The 15,654-nt window shown below is 46.4% G+C and overlaps 2 protein-coding genes across 15 annotated transcripts in view; both read right to left on the bottom strand.

The window, feature by feature from the left end:
• XXYLT1 (xyloside xylosyltransferase 1) overlaps nt 1–8,548 on the bottom strand; it is a 33,197-nt gene extending 24,649 nt beyond the window's left edge. Inside the window, exons 1-2 of one of the 2 annotated variants that reach the window (XM_086843598.1) lie at nt 8,136–8,548; nt 2,625–2,772 (exon numbers count right to left, since the gene is read on the bottom strand). In XM_086843598.1, the coding sequence (XP_086699724.1) occupies nt 2,625–2,772; nt 8,136–8,531 (544 nt within the window). In that variant the 5' untranslated portion in view covers nt 8,532–8,548. The remainder of the gene's footprint in view (nt 1–2,624; nt 2,773–8,135) is intronic. The other variant, XM_086843599.1, reaches the window with a different exon arrangement.
• A 162-nt stretch (nt 8,549–8,710) lies between these two features.
• ACAP2 (ArfGAP with coiled-coil, ankyrin repeat and PH domains 2) overlaps nt 8,711–15,654 on the bottom strand; it is a 61,834-nt gene continuing 54,890 nt past the window's right edge. For all 13 annotated transcript variants that reach the window (XM_086843587.1, XM_086843591.1, XM_086843595.1 and 10 more), the window contains one exon: nt 8,711–11,787. In XM_086843587.1, coding sequence (XP_086699713.1) covers nt 11,684–11,787 — 104 coding nt within the window. In that variant the 3' untranslated portion in view covers nt 8,711–11,683. The remainder of the gene's footprint in view (nt 11,788–15,654) is intronic.

Here is a 15,654-nt window from a genome sequence, read left to right as displayed (position 1 = left end):
TCTGCACTTCTGCGTGCTGCATACCAACTCCCCAGCTGGTTTAAATCAGATTAACTCCACTGATGTAAGACATTTAAGGCAAGAGTGTTCCGTGATTTACACCAGCTAAGAAGCTGTTATATTATAACTTGGCAGCTGCAGGTTTTAGATCTGAAGTTTTTTGGGCAAAGGTCCCAAGCAACAGTAAACGACAGAGCAGCTGAGTAGCAAATCCCATTACCCTCTGTGCAATGTGCCTGCAGCCAGCACATGTCCCACAAAAGTCCCTTAAAAAATATAAATAACCTGGTGTTCACTTTTCAGTGCCACCAGTTTGCAAAGTCAATGCCCCATCACAATAGGTTCCAAACAAATCACGATACTGTGGAAATGCCTCTCTTCAAAAAATGATATATTTGGTAAACTCAAGCCAGCCAATTTTAGTACAAAGGTTGCTTGCTACTGAAAAAAAACCCCTATAGATTAATGCAAATGCAAATGAACACACCAGAGGGTTTAATATTCAGATATGGGCTTTCATTTCTGCTAGAGGATGCTCAAGCTTCCAATCAAATCTACATTCCACAAAAAAGTGGTGTGAATAATATGGAGTCAGATGTGCTTGGAGAGGTGCACAAAAAGACAATACTCAGGGCAGAACACAGCATTCAAGGCAGAAGAAATGGCACAGAAATGCACCAGGAAAAATGGTAGTGCTGCCTAAAAAAGAAGCTTGGTCCTTTCTCCTGCAGCTTAGCAAGGTGGCTTCTTCAGACCAGTAGATACCAGCTCATCAGAGGCAGCAGGGCAGCAAGAGCCCAGTGCCATTCCCACATCACCTGCAAGCCAGTGAGTGGGCAGCAGAGCTGCAGCCTTTCCTGATGCCTCTCCTTCAGTCTAGGCTGCACAGGGAGGGGGTGGTGAGCCCTGCCAGCCCCATAAATCACCAGGCACCCAACACAGTAAACTTGACCTCCCTTGCAAGGGAAATATAAATCAAATTTACTAGCAGCTTCTGAAACAAAAACTAAACTCATGAAACTGTAAAAATGCCTCTTTAAACATCCTGTGCCCCAACAGACCATGGAAAGCCCTGTCAGGTTGAGGGAGAGCAAACAAGCTTTCCAAGAGATGAGATGCCTCATGGGTTGATGAACTGAGAAAAGGCATTTCAGACCAAACAGCTTGCTGGCAGGCAGCACGACAGGGATATCTTTAGCACACAGTAAAGACAGAGCAGGGAATCAGAAGGAGTGAATTAGCCAGCATTAATACCATCATTTGTATGCAGTGTACTTCAAAGCATTCAGTGCAGACAGCACCAGACACACACCAAATTACCCAAGTCTGAGGGAGAGCCAAGTAGAACACATTTGCTGGAGCCCACAGAGTAATGATCAGTGAGCTCGGATGGGACCCTCAGGGCTACCACTGCCCCACTGTTTAAGGAGCCAGTGTGGGAAGGCCATGCCAGGAGAACAGGGGCAAGTCCACAAAGGACAGAGGAAGGCTCATGAAGCAGAGCAGACGTAGGAGTTCCTGAGTAGAGCCAAACTGGGACAGGACTCAGCAGGGGCACAGGGGAAGTATATCTGCTCACATCTCAGGGTGAGTGCACCTGAGACTTGTGGTAGGAAGTCTGCAGGGAGTATTAGAGCTGGGCAGATGCTCCAGATGCCAAGGAAGCTGCTGGTGCCAGTGGTGCTAGCCCTGGGAACACGCACACATGTGGGAACAGGCCACTACTGCATGACATCCACAGCTTTGAGAGGCTGGTCAGCGCCTCCTGGGGCAGGTGTATGGCCAGGTGGGGTGCCGGGTCTCCTTGCCACCACTGCCACCTGCAGCCTGCCATGCCTAGGGAGACATGTGACCAGCCCAGGAAGGGATGCTGCCATCACTGGTATGTCAGGCCAGTGAGGCACCTGACAGGGAGAGCCCAGGGACCAGCACAGGGAATGGACAAGTATGGCTGCAGGAGCTCCAGTGAAGGGGTTTGGAGCCCGAGGACACAAAACCCTACTTGTGCAACCAAAGACTAGACAGCATGCTGGTACCGTGAGCGGCAACTGCACACAGCCAGGGGAGGAAAACGGCACCAGCTGAGACAAGCCCCTTCTGCCAGCTGCCTTGTTTTCCTGCAGAATTCTTGCTGTTTCTGCACTTGGTAACAGCAGAGGTACAATAAGGGAACTTAAATGATCAGCGGTTGCTAATCAGTAAAGCTTTCCAAAAGCTCCCTAAAGCCAAGAGGAAAGACTCAATAACTACTCTGCTGATGCTCAAGAGTGCAGAGCTACACCACAGACACATAGCACCTCTTTCAGCTGGCACCCCAAGGAGAAGGGGGCTGTAAACACAAACAGAACAGGCCTGCTTGCTCCTGTCTCACATCTCTTATCATCTCAAGGCATAAAGGCAGGGCCAGCTGCCATGTGACAAGGAGAACCTCATGTCACACATGCCAGCAGAGACCTGGATGTGGTCTTGGACTGATGAGTCCATCACTCTGCAGGAAGGAGCAGAATTCTAGGACTCCATCCCAAAAGTTTATTAACTTTGTATTTCAAATAGCACTGGATAACATCTCTGTGCAGAAGAAAAAGAGAGCCTGTGTTGTTACAGGCAGAACAGCAGAGACCTACCTTTGGGCATGATGCGATGCATTGCAACTGACAGGAAGAAGATGGAGTCGCTGTAGTAGGTCCCCGATCCAGCGCTGAAGTGTTTCTGCATGGCCTCAACGATGGGAAACAGCTTTTCTGTCAGCTCATTCACATCATGGACTATTACCTGGCAGAGACACCAGAAACACCACTCAGCTGCCGCTTCTGGGGACAGGCCCAGCTCCAGCAGCCTTTGCTCAGCCCCCACCAGCACAGGGTGATGGGGGGAGGAGGGTAAAGCACAAACAGTGCTGGTGGCACTGCAGCTGCACAACAGGGCCTGGCTGCCCTGGCCCCTGCACATCCTCTTGACACAAGAACTGGTCAAGTGCTTGAGGACTTTTACAGCCATTTTGTAACTGTAAGGTGGGCAGGGACTTGAATCCACGTCACATTACCAAGTGTGTCCCATGTTTTGGGCTATTTCTTTGGTCTGTTCCTACTGCCTGATGCAAGCACATATCTGGTCTCCCATATGGAGTCCATCAGAAAAGGCAAGAGTTTGCTCCAGGCTCTGGTATCCTGCTTTAGACCCAAGCCAGACCACGTCACTTACCCTGAGGACCAAGGCTTGCTCCCTGCTACAGAGGCAGGCTGTGACAGGGCCAGGGATGCAGCCTGGATTTCCTGCTCCTCAGCCCAGCATGGAGGCAAGCTCTGCAGCACATCCCAGCGGGGCTGCAGGGGGAAAGGGAGGACAGGCCACAGCATGCTGATGAAAATCTAAACATTAGGAGCCACAGCAGAGCTGAGCAACTTCTGTAGATGGATCTCAGCCTGCCTGTGCTGGTGCTTTGCTGGTGCTCAGCCAGCACTGCTCTGCATCCCTCAACCCTGTGGGAGCCCATGCACCAGTACAAGCCCTGGCATGCCAGCTGTGGCTATGTCCCAGAAACAGAAGCAACCCCAAATGCACCTTGCCAGCTACTGAAATTTTACAAGCTTATAATTTATTTTGGTCAAAGTCCAATGAACAGGAACTTTCATGCAGCTCGTTGTACCCACAGAAGGATACAGGTCATTGAATCACACAAGATAATGAGAGGGATTTTCAGGATAATTAAGAGAGATGAGGGACATGACCCTGGTGCAGATAAGGGGGAGCGCAGGAACTTGAGTGTGGAGACTCGAGGTCGTGCTGCCTTCTTCAGGTCAGGGAAAGCAGGAAAAGCCCTGCTGGAACTAAAGTCCAGCAAGGACATGACATTGCAGCAGTATTTGAATTTTGGTTAGGGGAACCTATTGCCCTTGTTTGAGGGGTACCAAGACACTTCCAGAAGCTGGCCTCGCCTTCACCAGGGAACACAAGCCACAATCTTTGTAAGCTGCTTTCAAACTAAACTGTTTCAACAGTTCTACAGTTTCACTTCTTTTCCCTACTAAAACTTCATCTGCTTAAGAACAAGGGGCCGTGCATTATATACTTAAAACATGTAGGGTCGAGTACTTCCTTTTTTATTATTTTTTTTTAATGAAAAGAAAACCTAAACCAAGCCAAATGTTTCAGAGGAGAAGGCGGCTCTAGAGCCTGTGCTGGTGCAATGACCACCCTCTCTGTGAGACGCACAAGGGGCTGCACTGATTCTCAGCAAGGCTGGTGTAGAGATCAAGGCAGTGAGCAGTCTGGAACTTCTTCCTTCCACAGCTTTTTGCAGAACACATTGCTCAGACCAAACACGGTCTCACAGCAGAGTGGAGCTCACCGGATGCCGGGTTGTGCTCGTGGCACCCAAATGAGGTGAGGTGGCGAGGTGATGGGTCTGTCCTGGTGCTGGCCAGGATAGCTGAGCCCACAGCACGGCACAGCTACAGGACAGGCACAGCCTCGACCCTATGGCCCTGTCCTGGGGAGGGCAGCCTAAATGCTCACGCTTGGCCCCTGCTCCTTGCCATCAGCCAGGTGCTGTAGGAGCCCTCGAGCAGGCTTTGTGGCCAGCACGTCCCTCGGCGAGGCGGCCCTGCTGCTGCTGTCCTGGCTGCTGGGCTCGGAGCCAAGGCCTGCAGCAGAACAGCAGGAAAAACACAGAACAACATGTACCAGGAAAGTGCATTAGGAGAGCTCATCAGCAGCCACACCTGGCTTTGGATAGCACAGCATGGTCCCCAGGACACTGCAGGCAGGGAAACTGTTACCGTTAGGCAGCACCTCACCCCAGCCCTGCTGAGCTGCATGAATGCCCAGGATGGCAGGAGCAGCTTTGGGGTCTGGCTGGACTGGAGAAGCATGGAAAAGAAGTACAGCACCTGTAACCATCCTTTTCTGCATCCAGCAAAGATAGCCTGAGGTCTGTACAGTACGTAGGAAAGGGGGAAAAATGTCAAACCAATTCCAGACACCTCTGAAGTGAGCACACTGCCAAGCACCAGTGGACAAAAGTTATAGAAGTACTCCGGACACAGTATCATCTGCCTTTCCAGTCCTGCCAAAGAAAACATGATAACATGTCTTTTGCCCACTCTTTTGTACTCCTGCAAAGCAAACTCCTGAGCAGCTGAATTTTGCTCCTGCAGCCACAGGCCAGGCAGCCTCTCTGGGACTGTGAAGGCTTCTTCCCTTCTCATTGCTGACTTTAGCACAGCTTGTTGATCTGCTGCTAATTTTGTACTTCATTATTTATTTGTGTAACAGCTCTTAGTAAATCCCTGTAGCTAAATCCGACCACTGAGGACATTAAGAAAAGTTCTAGGGGTTTCCTGTGCAAGCACAGTTTTATAAATACACGTCCCACACTGAATAAAGATAATTTCTACTGATTCACTAGGAAAAAAGAACCTGCATTTCTCTTCCCTTTAACTTTCCCTCCTTCCCACGTCGGTCATCCTCACGGGTCTCTGTAAGCATGGCGTGATGGCAGCACAGTTACATCCAGCCCAGCAGCATCCTTCGCGGGGCTCATCTGAACAGGAAACCAGGATGAGCAGAGAGCCAAACGCGTAGTTCGTGTAATTATGTCAGGGAAATGGAATCAGTAAGAGACAGGAATCGCACAAGGACTCGCAGCACACAGCCTGGAGCGGCAGGAGATGGGGTGAGCCGGTGCTCTGTGCAGTGCCGGCCGAGGCTGGCCCAGGTTCGCTGCCGGGCACCTCCCGCTGGCCGGGGGTCGGGAGAGGTCACAAAGCCCCGGTAAGAGCGCACCGAGGCCCCGCTCGGGCAGGACGGCCGCGGGCTGGCTCCTCCCCGCGCCTCCGGGCCGCACACGCGGAGCACGGGCTCCCTCTGCCGCCGCCGCCCGGCTGCACATCTGGGACACATCTGCACCGCCAGCGGTAACGCCCGGACAGCCCTGCCCTGTCCTGCCGGGAGGGTCCAGTGCCTAAGCTGCTCCCAGACACACACCGCCTGCTCCCCACAGCCCCTCTGCCCGCACCCTGTACACTGCTCCCGAGCTGCAGGCAGCTGCTTCAGGCTCCAGGAGACCTTCAAAGTTACTGGATCTGCCTAGGGAAGAGAGAAAAGCTGCCCACAACCTGCCCCCACAAAGGTTATGAACCAAGTCTGACTCCGGGCTTCACTGTAACAGAGGAGCCGACTGATCCCAGTTTTGCTAGGATGGGAGGGCAAGGGCAGCTCCAAAAGCAGAGCCTGAACCACTTCCTCATGAAGAAAAGGCAAAAGTTCAGAGGGTTTTATTAGTCCTGCCTCAGTGGCTCCAGCTTCATCCTGAGCACTTTATCAAGCCTTTTATCTGGGCCTGTGCTAGGAAAACAGCATTAGAACCAGGAGAGTGTTCTGCACACACCAAGAGGAGTAGAAAACAAGACATCTCAGGATAGAGATGGGTTACTGCTGGAGCTACCTGAGCATCAGGATCAATCATCAACATTTTAGCAGGAGCACCAGAAATCCAAGCTAGGCATAAGTCTCCCACTAGTAAAGAAGAGGAATGGGGCAGGCTACAAGAATAAAAGGTGCTGTCACCTGCTAGCATTCCAGAAACTGGCACAGGATTAAGACAAAGCTGCATGCTTGAGAAGTAGAACAGCCTCTACTCCATACCTAATAGCAGAGAAATGGACTGGTCCAAAACATACTGGCAACCATAGGCTAGCCAGTGAAACCAAGGTACATCAGGCTCTGCCAGGAAATAGAGAAGCAGCTGTCCCACTGAGCAGATCTCAGTGAGATCTCACCTGAGGCCTCCAGATCATCCTGCCTGCTTACACCCAGGAGACCAGTTCTGGTGCCAGACATACTCACCATGAGCCAGGTTTTGCTGTGACTCCACAAGCACCTACAGACAGGAGCCCATCCACAGCAGAAAAATCACCTCATGCCTCCAACTCCCAGCCCAAGTTGCTCTGGAGAAATGAGGCTGGCAAGGCTGCCTGCAGAATTTGCTTCCCACAGGGGCAGATGGCAGTAAGGCAGTCACCCACACAAAGGGGATGTGGTGCAAGGGATGTGCACACCATGGTAGCCTGGGGTCCTCCCTCTCCAGGGGACATAATACCACAAACCTGGGTTGGGCTGTTGCACCACATCACCAGTGCACCATCATGGGGCAGTCAGTCCCTGCTGTGAAGTGCAGGAATGCTCCTGAGGGAGCTGTGCACACCCTCCAAACAGCCAAGCACTGCAGTGTGGTGTGGGTCTCCCAGCACGGGTACATGACCTGACTGAGGGCCAGCACTAGGAAAGGACTTGTTTAAGGAAAACGAGCAGTAGAATTATTTACCAGAAAGTGTCCGTATGAAAAATTTTAAGGTTACACTTCTAGTTACATCTTGGCAGAGTTCAGCTAATATGAAAAACAGGACTTATGAGAAATAAAAGAAATAACAGAAGGACTAGAGAACACTTCCAAGTAATGCTCTGCAGCAGCACTTCAGGACAGGAGAGTCAGGTTACCTGGAATCTCTGAACTGAACACCCCTCCAGTTTTCAGATACCTGTTTAATGTGAAGGAAAGCCTGACTTTGTATAAACTACACTGGCTGTGGATTTGGGAGGCAGAACTATTTCCCTGGCAGTAGGAACATTCACATGTGGATGCACTCCAGCCCCTGCAGGCTCTCCATTCCCATTCTCAAGAGCCACTAGCAGGAGGCCAACCTTGTCTCCTGATCGGGAAACCATCGAGATACAAGCACACGTGGTCCTCGTGTCGAGATGTTGAAGCAGGACTAACAGGGGCTGCAGGAGAGCAGCACTGCTTACAGCAACTGCTCCTCTCCAGCACAGGTGGCGTGCCGGAGGTGTTCCCAGGCCACGCTGCTGCCCACTCCCAGCTGAGAATCACCGGGTGCATCAGGACACCTCCCCGCAGGCAGCAAACAGCGGGGACACAGAACAAGCCCATCAAGACACCCGAGCCTGGGGAGCGGTGGGAGCTTCTGCAGCAGAGCGGCGCACGGGCCGTTCGCTGGCTGAGGGAGTTCCTTCCCGCTGGACTGTTCTGGCTGTTCCCGAGTCCCGCGGGCAGAGCGCACAGGCCATCCCGGCAGAGCCCCCGCTCGCTCCCGGCCCGCCCCTCGGCCCCCGCGCACCTGGTGGCGGAAGGCGGCGCCGCGCAGCAGGTCCCGCAGCAGCCCGAGGCCGATGTCGCGGCTGGCGCCCTCGGTGACGAGGTGGAGGTGCAGCACATCGGCGGCGCGCAGGCGGCCGTGCCGCAGCAGCGAGCGCAGCGCCGCCTGCGCCTTGTCGCGGAGCGCGGGGTTGCGCTCCGCCTTGGTGAACATGAACAGGAGGTGCAGCCCGCGGGGCCCCGCGCCGGCCGGGGCGGGCGGCGTGGCGCGCAGGCGGCGGGTGGCGCTGGAGAAGGTCTCGCCGCCGCCGCCCAGGTAGTAGAAGGCGCAGACGGCCAGGGCCGCGGCCGCCGCCAGGAGCGCGGGCTGCGGGCAGCGCGGCCAGCCCCGGCGCACCGAGCCCCAGAGCGCCGCCATGGCGGGGCGGCCCCCCCGCCGTCACCGCCCCCTGCGGCCCCGCCCGCCCCGCAGCACGGCGGGAGCGCCCGGCCCGGCCCGGCGCCGCCACACAGCACACACGGCACGCAAGGCTTACACACGCTACAGCCCTACTCAACGCGGGGGAGGGCGGCGTATACAGTCTGTACACTTACAGCTTAAGGGGGGGAAGGGTTTGTGTACATTTTACTGGTGGAACGCTTAAAAAACACCGAGTACAGAGGAACGCGCGGAGGAAAAAATAAAATAAAATAAAAAAAATCATTATTTCGGTCTGCTTGAGAAGACGATTTCTTGGCGATTTCTGTCAAAACATGGAAAACTTAGGCTTCTAACAGAAAAGTCAGTGGAATTTTTCCTCCTCTATCTCCTTCCATGGGAAGAGAAACAAGAAAATAGCGTATACAGAAAGATAAAGCAAGCATATGAAAGGGTATATACCAAAGTGGTACACTCATCCTTTTCCCCAGTAGTGCCTTTCCAGAGTTGTCCCCGTTTTAAAATTGTGCCTTTGTGTAAGCACAGGAGCAAGGCATGGTGGCTGTCAGACTGCACAAGCCATAAACTCTAACTTGGGAAAAAGCGTCCATAATGAATGGGGCAGAGATTGTAGCCCTAAAAATTGATCCTCAAAATACTTTGTGTATTGAAGAATCAGAATAATCACCTCAGTCCTTGTGACACTGTAAAAATATCATGTCCTTTGTACTTACATATTACTATTTGCAGTTTCATCAAAGGGTTGTTTCATTGTCAGGGTGTTATTTGAGATTCTCAAGATGAAGCAGCAGAAGTAACATTCACAATTTAAAACAGATGGCTGCACAGAAGCACCAAAGTCCTGGAAACATGACATCAACCCTCCACTTGTTCTAGTTCTCACCTTTTTAGTTTAGTGCTACAAAGTTTATGCTCTATCCAGCAGACCTAGTAATTTGGACAACACATGTGTACTGATGTCATAATGCAAAACAGGAGAAACTTCCTCTTGTACAGGGATTTGCTGACAGCAGTTGGAAGGTCTGGTTGCATTTTCTAAAACTATTTCAGCTCAGTATACAAACAGGTAAAATATAAAACCCACAGAGTGAAAAATGGAGTATTAATATAGGATCCTTTAGCACTCTAACATGAAAAGCCATGAATGGAACAATCCAAAATGTCCAAAATCAGTGGAAAGACTGCTACTGATAGTGACTTCCTGGATCAGGTCCTAATGGGCAGAGAGGCTGAAGTCCACAATGTACTAATGAGCAGCTGGAACAGCACCCGTCCAATTGTACCCATTTGCTGGTAAATATTGCTGATTAGGAAGTGTATTATCATTTCATAGGCAGCTATTTAAAAACCAGCTTATTAAAATTACTGTTTACAGGTGATATCCTTAAGTTTCTTATTATTCAGACTAAACACATACTTTGAATGGGTAGAATCTGTTTTTCCTACCATAATTAGACCACATACGAAGTAAGAACTGTCTTGTAAGATTCTTCTGCTTGGAAATAAAATCCACTGGACAATTCTACAACACTACTAATTTTGTAGCAATAATAATATGCAGATTTGATACATTATTACATATTTGATGCAAAATTATAAATTGAATTTTAACTTGAAATACCTTCTTAAAACTTGAAATGCCAGAAAGTTTAACTTTACCTTAGTTTACAGATTTCAATTTGTTTATCCCAGTTTTGCTCATCTTTCCATGAAGAAAAGCCATTTCATTTCCTAATACACTTAAACAGCAGGTTAATACAATGCCACAGCTATTAGGATTACTGAAAACTTACACTGATACTATGTCACCTAAGAACTCTGCTTAAGTTGTCTCCATGGGGCAGGCAAATAGAAGATAAAGAATAGCACCTGCTGGTTTGGGGTTTAGGAGTATTATTATCTAGGTACAAAAAACCTCATACATAAGCATATATCTAGAGACAGCATTTATACATGCACATGGGCAGAATGGGGCTCACTGCTCAATAAAGCAAATTGTCTTGCTGTCCTCACAACAGTTGGAGACTGTGCTCATTCGTTACTTGACAAAAATGTCCACTGAAATTCTAGTTTTTCTTGTGCTCACCTTAATTTAGACAACACATAAACATACACATCACTGAAATTATACAAGGGCTACTGCTTCCTGATAGAAAGGATTGATGGCCCTAAATTTAGAGTGGCTGCAAGACATGAGACTTTATAGTGAGCTTAGGGCTAGTAATGAGAACAGCAAAAAGTAGAAATAGCCTTTGTACAACTATTCTACACAAATGTTGTTGGCTCAATATTTACTTTCATGTCTTAAATTTCAAGTTTACATGTCATAATACTACAAACAAACCCCACATCATGTCCAAAAGGATGACGTTTATTTTTCATGAAAGGTTCCACATGCTCATCTAGAAGAATACTTGCTGCAGTGAAAGTTTAATTTAAGAGGAAAAGAAAAACAAAGGAAAATGAACTGCTCTTAGGAATTTGGTCCCCAGGATATATCCCTTTGTGACTGACCTGCAGTCACCATCATAAAGGCCAGCCTGGTGCTAGGGCTTCCACCGTGAAAGAGCTTGCAAAAAGCTGGAGTTACCACATCTGTTATGAACAGCCTACCTCTAACCAGAGTCAACGTAGGAACAAGAGAATCTGTTGAGTTGCAGTTCCACAAATAGAAGGACTACTCAGTAAGTCCTTACCCAATTTCCCTTCCAACCAGTCCCAGAAAATGCAACCTAGACCTTGTCAGAGGCACATTCTTTATGGCAACAGGGGGACAGATGACAGTGGATGACACTGGGTAGCAAAGCTGCTGTGACCATGCTGCAGTGGGAGCCCGCAGCGCTCCAGCCTTGCTCTGCCGCCCCCAGGGCGAGCTGCAAACGCTGCGCGTGTAACAGGGGCTGCTTTACACGGAGCTAGCAGGTACTCAGGGGCTTTAAACATCTTCAGCTGCTGAGGTATATGTACTGTAGAACATAAACCAACTCATACATTTCCCCAGCTACCACAATCTAAAGCTACATCGGAGTGGTCATTTTATCCAAACTATCTAACAAAATGCATACAATTCATTCTGTTAAAGTAAAAAAAGACTTGCACTATAAGCTTCAGGTTCTTTTCCTTCTTGACACTTAAGACTTCTGAGAATCTGACTGCTGGAAGCGGTTTAACTTCTCTGGATTATTTGATGCCATTTGAGAAAAGTCACGAAAAATGTCCTGATAAATTTCATCTCCTAGGTAGAAAAGAAAAGGGAAACAGTTGTAAACATTTGTAATAGTCAACATCACCCACCATTACACAAATGCCCTACTGTGCTATCAATTACTGTGTAACATTTATTCATGTATGAAGACTGCTTCTAGATGGAGTGATGCTGATGTGAACTCAGAGGGACTGCTTACTTGCATGCATGTTCTGTAGAAGCAAATTAAACAAAGCCAAACTATACCTGAAATAGTACCTCACAGGCAGCCACACAGAGGAAAGTTCAGAGTTAGAAAGGAAAAGTTAAAGCAATTTAAAGCAACTTAAAAAAGAAAAATATTTATTAGCTGTTAGGAATAAAAGAGTAAAATCCTTGTTTGTAAAGGAACTGCTAACCAAGATTCTCTACAGAAAAATAGAATTATGGCATAAATAAAGGTTTACTTAGAAACAGAGATCAGAATTCTTACAGCCAAACAGAACTCTCCATGAAAGAAACAATCAGCCAGCAATAATATATATATATATTAAAAAAAACCAATCTTAAGTAGATAAATTATTGTCCATAAATTATTTTGGTCACTTATTTGGTACTTCAGCAAAAATAAAATTTCTACATTAATTTAATCTACAACTTTCATTACATTTTTCATTTTGATTTAGAAGAACAATGATACTTCCCCTAAAAAGCTTTTTTTTTTTTTTTTTTTCCTAAACCTTCACCCTTTGTGCTTAAACACAACCCTATTCCTAGAACATGTTCCAAAATGTGTTCCTCCCCCTCCCTGACTACACAGGAAAACACATTGAGGACTGATTGCTTGACTTGAGTCATTGCCAAGTCATTCTTTTACTGCTTTAAAATGGACATTTTTCACTCATTTTCACATTCTTTAATCTGTTGTAGCATTTTGGGCCTTGAGTTCAAGTTCTGTTTTAACACAGTAACCATCATCTTTCGTCTTCAAAAGTAATTATATACATCAAACATTGGGTTGGGTCAGGAACTATGCAGCCATCCAAGTTTTAGAGTCTTCCCAACACAGATGGCCACAAAGGACACAAGATCCCAGCACTACTCTTTCTTGCTGACAGCTTGATTTAATAGCATGACAGAGAAATCAACCCAAAATCTCTCTCATTGTGTACACTGAATATGAAGATTTTTTTTTTTTCTAATATGATTGTGGAAGAAAAGAATGTTTTTGTGCTTAAAAGTTTGCACTACTGGGAAAAGTTACATTGTTTTGTTTTTTGATTTTTTTATACACATTTCCAATGTTAAAACTGTTATTCTTTTGGAGATGAGACTCCATTCTTCTAAAAACACTTTCACAAATAATAACTGACCTTCCAGAAATATTTAACATGGCAGTAACACAATTTTTTCCAGACTTTAAAAGATGAATACATTAAATACTGCTCTACTAGGAAAAGTCAGTTCTAGAGAAATTCCTTTTTGGTTTTCAGATTTAATTTCAAGTATGGTGTCCTGCCCATGGCAGGTGGGTTGGAACTAGATGATCTTTAATGTCCCTTTCAACCCAAACCATTCAGTGATTCAGTGTTCCAGAGATGAAGCAAGCACAGGACAGGTTTTATTGTAACAGCTTGTGAGAGCTGCTTGCTCTGGAAGACCAGCACAGAATGGAGCTGTAATATTCACCAAAAGAACAGCTATGAAGGGCAAAGAATTAGGCTTCTGTGATAAAAGCAATTTTGCTTCTAGTACAGAAGTGGGTTCCACTGGTGAATGAGAACTGCAGTTCAAGTTTCCACACTTGGTTCTTTCAAATTAACTTGAAAGAAAAAAAGCTATTTTTGCAAGATACATTGTGGCTCTGGCTTTGTCTCTATTACATAACAAAATTATTACATACAAAAATAGACTAAAATAAAGTGCCACTTTAGTTTGTATGTCACATTCAAATTCTAAATACTGTAAACCTTATCATTATTTTAAAGTTATACTTTAAAGTTGAATTCTGGAAGTTCCCTATCCAAGCAATGTTTTCCCTAAAGTGCAGATTCTATGTACAAAAATACTGTAACACTGCTTTACAATTTAACACCAGAATAACTCAAAAGGCACACATCATACATTCAAGAAAAGGTAGGAAGAAAAAGTAGCAATGCTAATATCAAAGAGTTAGCAAGATGTACTGTAGCACCAGGAGATGAGCAGTCAAGTATTATACAGAAACAGTACTACGGTGCATATGGCTTCTACCATCAGAAACAACCTTTTCAAGCTGGTTTCAGCTAGTTCCCATTCCAGGGATGTTTTGGAAGACCAACTGTACCTTGCAAAGCAATATTCATTCTCTCAGTAGCTCAAACTAGCCATATATATTAAAATTATCAATTTTGATGCCATTAAGCTACATGAGCAATTGTTTATCAGCTGCATTGCTAGAGCTGAGAAGTAGGCAGTTGGTTTCACTCTGATGGCAGCAAACTCATACAACGATATTTACCCTCGCTTAGCTACCAGCAAATATACAATTGTCCTAAAAATCTTATTTCCTTCTAGAATCATAATTTTGGAAAACTGGAGCTCTAAAGCAAGGGCAGTGCAGATAATTCAACATGTATATGCAGTGGAAAAGACCTGCATCCCTGCAAACCACAGGAAGGTGTGACACCTCATAGCAGCAGACAGGTTTTGTGCTTACACTGACACAATCCTTCCATAGCAGACACAAATTCAAAAATTTCAAAATCTATAGCAGACACAATTCAAAAAGCTCAAATATTGACTTCAACTTTTAAAAGAGACTTTAACAAGTAACAGTGAAGGGGGCAGAGCTGTGCCCTGTATGTATTGTATCCAAAGATACAGTAAGTTCTGGCTGGGACTCTGAGCTACAGCTTGTGGCATTAATTTCGGAAGTTATTCCAATGAGAGCCTCCCCCGGATTTTGGGCTAACTCTGCCTGTTGTGGCAAAACTACTCTTCACTGTCAATCTCACCTTACCAGCTGTATAAAGTATCTCAATCAGACTGCATCAACTGCAGTCTCTAGATTCTGATGTTCCAATCTGGCAACATCCCCCCTGCCCAATCCTCATGAATCAGTGGAAAACACATAAGGGTTTATAGGAGTGAACTGAGAGTACTCAGCACTCAACCTGAAAAATAAGGTTCACCTTTCACTTCTGTCCCAAACAACAGGGTGTTTTTAGCTGTCCAACTTCACAATTAAGTGTGCCTTCATTATGGGTATCTGCATGACTTTGATTAAATTACCTTCCTATGGAAGCAAGTATCACATCAGAACATGGTATAAATTAGGCCTGAGAATAAAGCTGCACATATGCATAAAATATAATTTGTTACTTTCTTGCTGGAGTTGGCTCAAGTATCTGCCAGATTCTATTTGTTTTTTAACCTAACAGAAAGAATCTGCATACAAAAATACATACTTAAAAATGACTGTTTTGTTTCTTACTAGTATCTTAACAAATAAAAATATTTAAAAATAAAATTTAAGGAAATAATACTTTCCTGTTTCTGTCTGGAGTCAATTCGAAATATTTGAAGTACATTTCTTACATTGGTGTGCAAGAGCTTTTTTCTTAAAAAAAGAAAAAGCAGACCATTCCACAGGAAGGAGAGAATGGTGTCTTGGAATAAGATGAACTCTTTAACTGTCTCTGAGCAGGCTGAGTCAGAAAGCTGCTACTAAATAATGTCAGGTAAATCCTAACGTTACACAAATGCCAATGGAACAGCAATAGGAGAAAACTCTGGACAACTACCAGCAAAACAGGGTGGTCATGGCTGTAGTAATGCACTGCCATAATGATGCTCTTTAAACAGTCTCCTTTTAGGTTCCCTAAGTACTCTGACAAAGTCACATCACTTAATTTCAATGAAACTTTAGAATGTGTT

This window comes from Cyanistes caeruleus, chromosome 10 (genome assembly GCF_971803275.1).
Source record: "Cyanistes caeruleus chromosome 10, bCyaCae1.hap1.1, whole genome shotgun sequence".
Classification (NCBI taxonomy): domain Eukaryota; kingdom Metazoa; phylum Chordata; class Aves; order Passeriformes; family Paridae; genus Cyanistes; species Cyanistes caeruleus.
Note: the sequence above shows the minus strand (reverse complement) of the source record. Positions and strands in the feature narration are given on the sequence as shown.